At 36.8% G+C, this 10,140-nt stretch overlaps 2 protein-coding genes across 3 annotated transcripts; one reads left to right on the top strand and one right to left on the bottom strand.

The window, feature by feature from the left end:
- On the top strand, positions 1 to 2,364 carry LOC110897990. Of its 2 annotated transcripts, none has more exons than XM_022144730.2 (4): positions 1 to 155; positions 1,306 to 1,348; positions 1,877 to 1,968; positions 2,120 to 2,364. In XM_022144730.2, the coding sequence occupies exons 1-4, from the start codon at positions 75 to 77 to the stop codon at positions 2,210 to 2,212; spliced, it is 309 nt and encodes a 102-aa protein (XP_022000422.1). In that variant the 5' UTR covers positions 1 to 74; the 3' UTR covers positions 2,213 to 2,364. The 2 variants fall into 2 exon arrangements, with proteins under 2 accessions (XP_022000422.1, XP_022000421.1); XM_022144729.2 differs by having other exon boundaries at positions 1,871 to 1,968.
- Positions 2,365 to 7,929: 5,565 nt separating this feature from the next.
- Positions 7,930 to 8,593, bottom strand: LOC110900933. The gene is made up of 2 exons (XM_022147790.1): positions 8,557 to 8,593; positions 7,930 to 8,480 (listed from the first exon to the last, which is right to left on the bottom strand). The coding sequence occupies exons 1-2, from the start codon at positions 8,591 to 8,593 to the stop codon at positions 7,930 to 7,932; spliced, it is 588 nt and encodes a 195-aa protein (XP_022003482.1).
- Positions 8,594 to 10,140: the final 1,547 nt, after the last annotated feature.

The raw sequence follows: 10,140 nt of genomic DNA, 5'->3' as shown, positions 1-10,140 counted from the left end.
AAGGTAAATATATTATCTCTTTCAGTCGTCACTCGTCACTACGTTGGTTTGCTATCTAGGGTTTTGAACTTTTGATGAGCGTGGGAGATATGTCGGCATCAAATGATCTTCAAGAAGCCCTAAAACCCTTTCATCAACGAGCTTCAGAAGCTGAGGTATGTGTACACTATTATTTCTTCACTTCAGTTCGTTTTATTATGTTCATCATCTTAATCAGTTATCAATAATAAAATTTTCCCAATAAATTGACAGAAATTATGAAATTTCGTTAAGGATTCATACATTGTGTGTGTTTAGATTATGTTTATCTGCAATACGCCCATGAATTTCGTTGATTTCATGTAGGAACAAGTCCGGTTGCATTATCCGCTTAGGGTTAGGGTTCAAGCTCAAATATGCATAATTGTTTCATAAATTGACAAAAAAAAATGAAATTTCGTTATGGATTCGTACTATACTACTATGTGTGTGTTTGTATTATATTTATGTGCAATATGCCCATGAATGGTGTTAATTTTGTGTAGGAACGAGTTCGATTGGATCATCCGCATTTAGGGTTTAAGTCTATTAGCTCGAGTATGCATACGTCTTTCATAAATTGATAGAAATTTTGAAATTTCGTTTTGGATCCGTACTATATGTGTGTTTAGATTATATCTATGTGCAATACGCTCATGAATGGCGATGAATCCATGTATAAACGAGTCCGGTTGGATCATTCGCTTTTAGGGTTTAGGGTTTAGGGTTTATGCTTGAATATGCATAATTTCTTTATAAATTGACAGGAAATTCATAGTTGGTTATGTGCAATACACTCATGAATGATGTTGATTTCATGTAAGAAGCTGTCCAGTTCGTAAATCCACACAGTTTCATATTTTGTTATGGATTTGTACTATGTGTGTTACTGTGTTTTGATTATTGTTATGTGAAATACACCATGAATAGCGTAAGAACGAGTCTGGTTGAGTCATTTGCTTTTAGGTTTAAGAGTTTAAGCTCGGATATGCTAATTTTACCCCAAGTTTACAGAAACTTTCAGATTTCTGTATGGGTTCATGATATTTATGAATGCACAGAACTTAGAAATGCTAAATTCTCCTAAGTATATTCCCAACACTTGGCATAATCTTGTTAAATACTTTAAAGAACTGAAATAGTATTTACATATTAGAGCGTTAATCGGTTGATTCAGCAAGATAACCACAAGGGTAATCAACATATAATTAGGAATCCTAATCAGGGAGATTTATTAGGTATTACTTATAAGTAAATTCATCTAACTTGTTTGTGTTTGATTCCTAGGAACGATTGGCAAAACTTGAAGCGGCCTTGGCTACAAAGACAGGTTGGTTATAAAGCGTATATATCATATTACTAGTTGTGAGGAATGTTAATGGCCCGGTTCATCCAGTTTTTAAAAAAAAGAAAAGTTTGGCCACATCGCTAACGTCAGTTTTGGAAAAAGGCAAACTGAACTGGCCGGTTTTCACGGTTTTATGGTTCAGTTTTGGCAGTTGGTTAATGACAATTTTTTTTACAAAAGTGTAACTTCGTAATAACTATTAAAGATGGTCAGGACTATTCATGAATTTATATACACTACTTTATATATCTAAAATGAAAAATAATAATAAATGTCAAAACAGCCGGCTCTGTCAACATGGCCGGTTCCGAATTGCAAACCATCAATTATCAAACTGTTAAAACTGAACCGTGATCTAAATCCTGACTGTGTACATCTCAAACCGGCCAAACGGGCCAACTTACTTCGGTTTGGTCGGTTTTTAACAGTTTATGAACACCCACTCATTATGAAGCATAATTTGAAGATCTTAATTTTACACTTCCTTTTAATTGGAGTTATTAGTTGCAGACACTGGAAGTAATGAATCATCAAATAAAGTAGCCGAATTGCAAAAACTGTTAGAAGATGCAGAATCAAAGAGACTAGCTGAAAGAGAAAAGGTGAGTGAGTTATTGTAAACATTTAATTTAATGAAAGTGTTACTCATTCATATGTTTAAGGCGCCACTTATTAGGGACAATACGGGTTACTGATTTAAAGACTGCTAAAGTAAACATAACTACATAAGTAGTTTACTTGCCATTTTTTCAGGCATTGAAGGATTTGCAACGGGTTTCTGAAGAAAATGCAAAGCTCCATTACCGTATAACTCATCTTGTACGAGCATTAGAGAAAAGCCAATAGTGATTTAGCTTTGAAATGAATCTAGCCCGTTCGGCTATTATTATGTTCTACATCTTTTTACCATCAATTTATATCATACATGCATGATCACAAGTAAGATTCTGATCATTCTCCACTTCATTATTGTTTATTTTTGTCCTGTCTTAGTTTCACGATGGATTCAGTTATCGTTTTAACTAATGAGTAAATATGTAAGTTTGAACTTCAATCAATTTAAAAAGAGTAAACTGCCATTTTGGTCCCTGAGGTTCGGTCACTTTTGTCACTTTAGTCCAAATTTGAAACCTTTTGCATCTGGGTCCCTATGGTTTCACTTTTATTGCTATTTTAGTCCAAAAATGAAATCAGGTCATTATTCTCAAATTAAATCCTGGTATTTTGTCTTTTTCCTTAGGGGCAAAATGGTCATTTCTTTTTTTATTTTATTTAAAGTTTTTATTAAAATAATAATCTTTTGTGGGTCCCACTTCTTCTACCTTCTTTCTCTCTATATAGTCGAACTGTTAACTGTTAGTGTTGAACCTCCGACTGGAACACCATCATGACCTTCTGCCACCTTCGTCCTTCATTGTTAATGGCAGTTGAAGATTAATTAGTGAAGATGAAGAAGATTGTTGTGGGATTAGGGTTTGGTGTGTGGGGATCTTGGGGAAGATAATCTGCTGCCATATTTATTAGAGTATAAATGAATTAAATATAATTATTAATATGTTATAATAAATTGAGATGGACAATTTTGCCTCTAAATAAAAAGACAAAATAACCAGATTTTAAAAGCGAAATAAGGGTTGATTTGATTTTTGGACCAAAATGGCAATAAAAGTGAAACCACAAGGACCCAGATTTAAAAGGTTTGAGATTTGGACTAAAATGACAAAAGTGACCAAACCTCAGGGACCAAAATGGCAGTTTACTCATTTAAAAATTTAAAAGAAAACAATACATCTTCGTAAAGACAGATCAACAGTTGCAATATGGTCTCATGCATTTTTTTTCAGAAATGGTTGATAAAATAATAACATGAATGCTTATTTTTATTGTTATCGGTTTTTTGAAAACTATGAACACACTGCAACTATCTTGAAACCTTATTTTCCACACAAGTGACAACTGTATTCAATCAATTGTTTATGCCAAAATTGTTTGGCACGTGATGATCTTCCTACGAAGGCTATAAATTAGTAGAGTTTTCAAGTAAGTTGAGTTCGGAGCTGATCTGAGCTTGATTGATTTAGTAAGTCGAATTCAAGTTTGAATATGAGTTAAATTCACACTGTAATATGTAAACATTTGTGGCAAACACAAGATCAAGCCGGTTTGGAAATATGGTAGGGAAATATTGGTACATATTGGCGAAATAGAAGAAATAAATCAGAAGAAGACGCTGATTTTGTTTTTTTGTGTTGTAGATATATTAGATAATAACCTTTGGTTCAAGATTTTGTATAACACGATACTTTCAAAGGTAATCCGACCGATATCCACCTGGCTATACTACCTAAATTTTGCGTAACATGGCTTAAGGCACTCATGTTTGCTTTGGTGAGCAAAAACAAGTGAAAATATTGCACAAAAGAAGCTACATCTGTGAATAAACTGAAAATTTTCATATTGTGAGTGATACTGTGGTGATGAATCAAGAAGCTTGGATTCATTAGTAATGGTAATAGGGTGAGGTTTAAAGTGTTAAGAAGAAAAAATGGTGAGAGAAAATTGATGGATAGATTTGTAGATTATTTACAAGCGAAGGGGTGTTGTGAGACCGTTATTCCAGCAGCAACACCACCGAGTTACACCGCTACAGGCACCGTGGTGTTCCTCACGATGCCTTTGGTCCACCTCAACCCGAGTGAGGTGTGTGAGAGGTATAACACATGTTCTAAGAGAAGTAAAACATCTTAAAGGATAACATAGCTTTTTTATTTCCCAGCTAGTTGGCCATTAGTAAAGCGACTACAGCTAGGTGGTGCATTGACTGCTTTATAATGATAAGGACGAACTCGACGAGTTGCACTAGCAGGGAGAAACTCACTGTTCCAACCCTTGAAACCCCTACAACCGGACTGTGAGACGTGTTATGCCCTACTTGTCTAACTATGTGGTTCGGTTCCCGGTCCATAACTTCGAGGCTAATGGGTCATGGGTCGGTTCCGGTTTGGACCCGATGGTTCTGATCTAGCGATCCCTCACCTTTGAGTTTTTTTATATAATTTGAAGTAAAGATACCATTTCACAAGACGCCTTAGCAAAACATAGACATGTATTTCTTAAAAAAAAAAAAAAAAAAAAAAAAAAAAAAAAAAAAAACCCAATATATGATCTCCATAGGTCAGTAAACATAATATTACAGTCCATATTAATATTATGTAGGGTTCTACCTTGAACTGAATTCAGCTCAAACCTGTGAGACCCAGAACCAACCACACTCTATTGGTCCGGTTCTCGGTTTTTGTATGTACTTCCATGGTTCCGGATGCAGTCTAGGTTAGGTCAGTTCAGTTCAGACCCGATAATTAGCTTTAGGTGGCACATGGGTATCGATTCGGTTAGCCCTTACAAAATAAAAAGTATATTTATCATAATTTAGTTACACAAAAGCGTCTTATGTAACCGATAAAAAGTCATGATATACCCAAATTGATATTTACAGCTAGGTACTAGACATAGTTTAAGACACAGATAAACATGCAATACAATATTTTAAATGCAACTCCATATACAATAAATTTATATTGGAACATTGAGAAAGATACACAGTTAGTTTTTTTAAGGTATAAAAATGAATAGTGCTAGTTTGCTACGGTGCTAATGTTTGAGCGGTATCGATTCGGTTCGTTTTTGTAACACATTATGTGTTACAAAATAAAAGAAACAATTATTTTCAATGTTTTAGTTACACAAAAGTGTTTTAACAGTGTTTTATAAAGAGGATATTAACAGTGTTTTATATCGATCAAAAACTATAATAACAATATTGATGCAGTTCCAATTTCGGTTGTTATTGTTACGTGGTATACTTTGACACCGTTTTCAATAGAATTTAAATCGGACAACTGAGGTAAAAAGTTAAACACAACTACATGTTTAATTTTTTTTTTCTAAAGGTTCGGAAAGGTAGAATTTCAACAAGACATTTGTAGTTCCACCCCTGGCAGGTCATGGGTCTCTTGGTTGCGTGAGTTAAGTTTGTACATCGGGTTGGAGAAAGGGTTCCTATATCCTTATTTATGTACGTCGGGGGGGGGGGGGGGGGGGGCACACCCTCACTTTACACTAAGCTCCGCCATTGTCGTCATCGGTGATGTGGAGATTTGGTTCGGGCCGTTGTGTTTGGGCTTTATAATTGCTATTGGGCCTGAAACAGATGGGGATTAGCAGAAAATCAGGAGGTTAGTGGGTAGGGTCATCTACAAGACTCGAGTACAAGTCTTTTTCAAACATAGGGGTGATGATGTAGGAGCATCAATTCTCCACATATACAAAAAGCAAGTAGGGGAATACTGCCACACAACTGTGTGGCACTTTCCTATTGGACCACCAGTTTTATTGTTTTATATTCGTTTAAAATTACGATTTCGTCCTTAATTTAAAATAAAATTATGTTTTCGCCCCCACTTCAAAATAAAATTACGTTTTTGTCCCTCGCTCAAAATTACGATTTTGCCCTCGGTTAACAATTATGATTTTTTCCCCAGATTACAACTACAATTTTGACCCCAGTTCAAAATAAATTTTTGCTTTCGTCCAAACTCAAAATGACGATTTCGCATTTTCGCCCCTTTCAAAAATTATTATTTCGCCTTAAGTTTAAAATTATGTTCTTTCCCGGTTCAAAATAAAACTATGCTTTTGCCCCTATTCAAAATTACGATTTTGCCATCAGTTCAAAATTTTGAATTTGCCCGAGTTCAAATTAAAAATATAGTTTTGTCCCCAGCTTAAAATTACGATTTTGTCCTTAGTGCAAAGTTATATTACGCTTTTGTCTCCGGTTCAAATTTATAGTATTGCCATTACTTTAACTTTTGGCAAATTACGATTTTACCCAAGTCAATAAATACAACTTTGTCCTCAGTTCAAATTACAGTATTGCTATCGTTTTAGTTTTTTTTGCAAAATTATAAAAGTGTTTTTTTATATTACTTGACTGGATTTATTTTTTTTCCATGTCAAGGAGCTTACTAAAAGTCGCTCATTAATCCTTACAAGCTACAGTTTTGGCCTGAGCTCTGAACTACGGTCTTGTCATCGTTTTAGTTTTTTTCCCTAACAAAACTATAATAGTGTTTTTTTAATTGATTGATAATTATTCGGTCATCGCCCCGCAACGCGGGCGGTGGCATTAACTAGTTGGTCAACATTTGGAGTTGGGTTTTAATTAACTATTTAAGCCAGGAATTCATTGGGGCACGGTTTAGGCTCTAGAACAGGTTGGGGCGTTGGGCTAAAGAAAGCTGGCCAACTATGCAACACGTGAGGATGGCACACTCAGGCCTTCGGCTTCAAGATCAAGATTTAATGTTTAGCTCTTTAATGTAATTTTTAAATACTATTTAGTTTCCTACTTTATCTATTTTTTTAACGGTGTCCGGTTAGGATGTCGCTAACCGGGTTTCTGGTTAGCATGTTAGTATCATCAAATTAGTATTAAAATCCCCCTTACTTACATAGACTTGAACCCAAGACCTCCAAGAGAAGCAAAACTTCTCACCTCTCCCTTAACCACTAGGCCAGAGATCATTGGTTCCTATTTATCTATTTAGGTTTAGCATAAATATAGGGTTTTTTTGATATTGTTTATTTAGACTTTGATATTTCCATAAACTTGAAAGCTTTTGCTTGTAACCGAAAACTTTCTGTTCCAATCGTTTACGCTCTGTTCCCGAGTTAACTTAATGTGGGAAAAGAAAAGAAAGTAAAAGTGAGAAAGGAAGGGACGAGAAAGGAAAAAAAAGATGTATTTCCCCCCATTTCCTTCCAAATCGGAAGGATAAAAAAATTAAAAAATTTAGCCTAGTTTTCCTTTCATTTCCTTTCCTTTTTTCCTTAAATGAAACTTGAGAGCACGACATGTTTTATTTTCTTCTTTTCCTTACGTAAATGAAACTCTGAAACACAAAATATTTTTACTTTCTTTTTGTTTCTTTTCCTTTTCTTAGTAAACTCTGGAGACATAGTGTTAATAACATTCCTAAGACTGAAGGGTATGGGAAGGCTCATCCCCATGGGGATGGGCCGCCACGTAGGCGCCACATCACCATCTCATGGAGGATGGGCCTCCATTCATTTTGAGGGGGGTAGAGGATGAGCCTACCCCACATTTTTTTTATAATTTTCTAAGTTTTTTTTTTTTTGTTAATTTAATAAAAAACTTTAAAAACATTAAAAATTACAACATAAAACAACCTAAATAAATTCATTTCATAACATTAAAAAAATTACATTTCCTAAAAATAAAAATTACTAATCCTAAAAACGAAAAACATAAAAAACGAAAAAAAAATTACGATACGATTAAAAAACTACGACCTACGACGTCCATTTTTTCTTCACCTCTTCTTTCATCCTCCGATAAACCTCGCGTTCATCCTCCGGAACCGACTCGAGATCCAACCTCATAATCCTAAAATCCTCCGCTCGAGCATAGTCGGCCGACACGGTTTTCTTGTGAGTATATTTTTCGGCCGCGAACTCTTTGAACGAACGGAATTCGTTTATCAACTCGTCCATTTTCGACGATGCCTTCGAGCCGCCACCTCCACTCGAGCCGGCCCCTTTTCGCTTTCCGGCCGCGTCTTTTTTTGCTTTGTCCCTTCCGGTGGGACGTTCCGACTCGTGAACGGGCAACACATCCTCTTCATCACCCGGTCGTCGTTTATGTCGATTTGACAACGAGCGGTGGAGCCTCCCGCACTATAACTTCCGGACTCGGAAGTTTTAGTCCGTTTGGCCGTTGCGACCTCATTTGGAACCGGCTTCCATTTTTGTTCTTTCCTTACAACGTTCCATGCTCGGAAGTGCGGGAAACGCGTTGAATTTTGAGAGTCCCACTTAGCGATAGCAAGGTTAAGAATGTCCTGGTCGTTACTCCCGCTAGGAGGAGAAGTGTAAATTTGGTTATAAATCTGGTTAAAGTTATTGATGACCTTGCTCATTTTACGCCACTTGCTCGAGACGGATTCAACATCACGAGCCGGACCATGCTCCATAATCGTGTTAAATCTATCCGTTGCCGCATTCCAAAAACTACTACCTGTTTGGTTGTTTCCTAAATTTTAAAAAATATTGCATTAGTAAAAATAAAAAATAAATGTTAAAATTTAAATTAAAACTTTGGTTCATACCGATTATCGGGCAAGTAGAGGACTTAACAAACGCCATTGCTAGCGCCTCCTCCTCTACTTTCGTCCAAGGTCTCCCCTTTGCTCTCGAACCCTTTTTGGCGCGGTTTCGGGTACGTTTTCAATCTTCTTCCCCTTCCCCTTGTTTTTTTTGCGCTTGAGCTCTTGCGGTGACGATTCGGGGACGACTTCTTCATCATCATCGTCAAGTTGAACCGGGGGTTGCGGTTGGGAAGTTGGCGGTTGCGATTGGAGTTGTTCAAACGTGTTGCATTGCATGATTTGTTGGAGTGCTTGGTATTGTTGCATTTGTTGAAGTTGAGACATTTGTGAGAAGGCGTTGGGTGTTTGTTGGAAACCCGAAAACGGAAATTGCGGAGCCCCCCACGAAGGATCCATAGTCGGAGTGTAAGCGGGAGTCGAAAAAAAAGTTAGGTTGGTTCGGGTTGGGATTATTCGGGTTGGGGTTGTTTGGGTTGGGGTTGTTTGGGTTGGGGTTGTTTGGGTTGAATGGATTCATGATTAGAGCAAATGGTATAAAAAATATGGAGTGTTTTTTATAAAAAAGAAAGAGAATTGGAGAAGAATGGGAGCAGAATGGGAGAGAATTGTATAAAAATGGATGAGATAGAGGTATTTATTTAAATTGAAAAAGTAATTTTTTTTATTAAAATAGCCGTTACAACGGCTATATCATTCAAACATGTGGCCCGTCTTCCCCGGCTGTGGGGAGCCGTTTGTGCCGAGCCGAGCCCGGGGGGCGGTGTGGGGCACCGGCGCCAGTCCTAACCGGGCCTCAGCCGGCCCCCATACCCTTCAGTCTAAGTATTATTGCGCCATCTGATATGCCTCTGCAGGATGCATCAGTTATTGTATATGCTAGTTAGATGACTTTTTTTCCCATTATTTATCAAACTAATTTAGTGGTTTCTGTTACAACTCAAGTGAGAAAAATTAATTGATTATGTAATTTTCAATTATGTTTTAGAATAAAAATAAAATAAAATTAAAAATTTAAAACTGATGATGAAACATGTTCGAGCATTTTGTTAAATATACAATCCAAATTTGATCCAACAGAGATTATGTTTATACGTAACCTATTTAGCGGTATACCTTAATTAGATATAGTTATAGCCTAACTAGTTTTTTTTAACTAAAAGGAACGACGTGCCAACCACCGTGACACTAGGCGCTGTGGCCAAGGTCGACTACTTGACCGCCGCCATCCCCTTAGCTCTCCTAGATGCACGGAAATCCGACCTATACCCGCCCGAAGGCACGACAATGGAATAAGCGGTAAAACCTCGCCTCTCATCCAAGACAAACCAACGTCACCCGTATTCGCCCTTCACCTGGATGTCGCAGAAAATGATGGAGTGAGTGGGAGTCGAATCTGAGTCTCAAAGGACACCAAGTTTTTCCCTGACCACTCCACTAGTACCTCATTGACTATAGCCTAATTAGTTAGATGCCTTTTTCGGTCATTTATCGAACTATTTTAGTTTGTGAGCATGTGTAGTTTCGGTTTAAGTCAATTCAAAATCTAAACTAATGCTTTCAGTTACAAATAATTTAGTTTCCTCT

This window comes from Helianthus annuus, chromosome 13 (assembly GCF_002127325.2).
Source record: "Helianthus annuus cultivar XRQ/B chromosome 13, HanXRQr2.0-SUNRISE, whole genome shotgun sequence".
In the NCBI taxonomy this organism is placed as follows: Eukaryota; Viridiplantae; Streptophyta; class Magnoliopsida; order Asterales; family Asteraceae; genus Helianthus; species Helianthus annuus.
The sequence above is the reverse complement of the archived record's forward strand: the minus strand, read 5'-3'. Positions and strand labels throughout refer to the sequence as shown.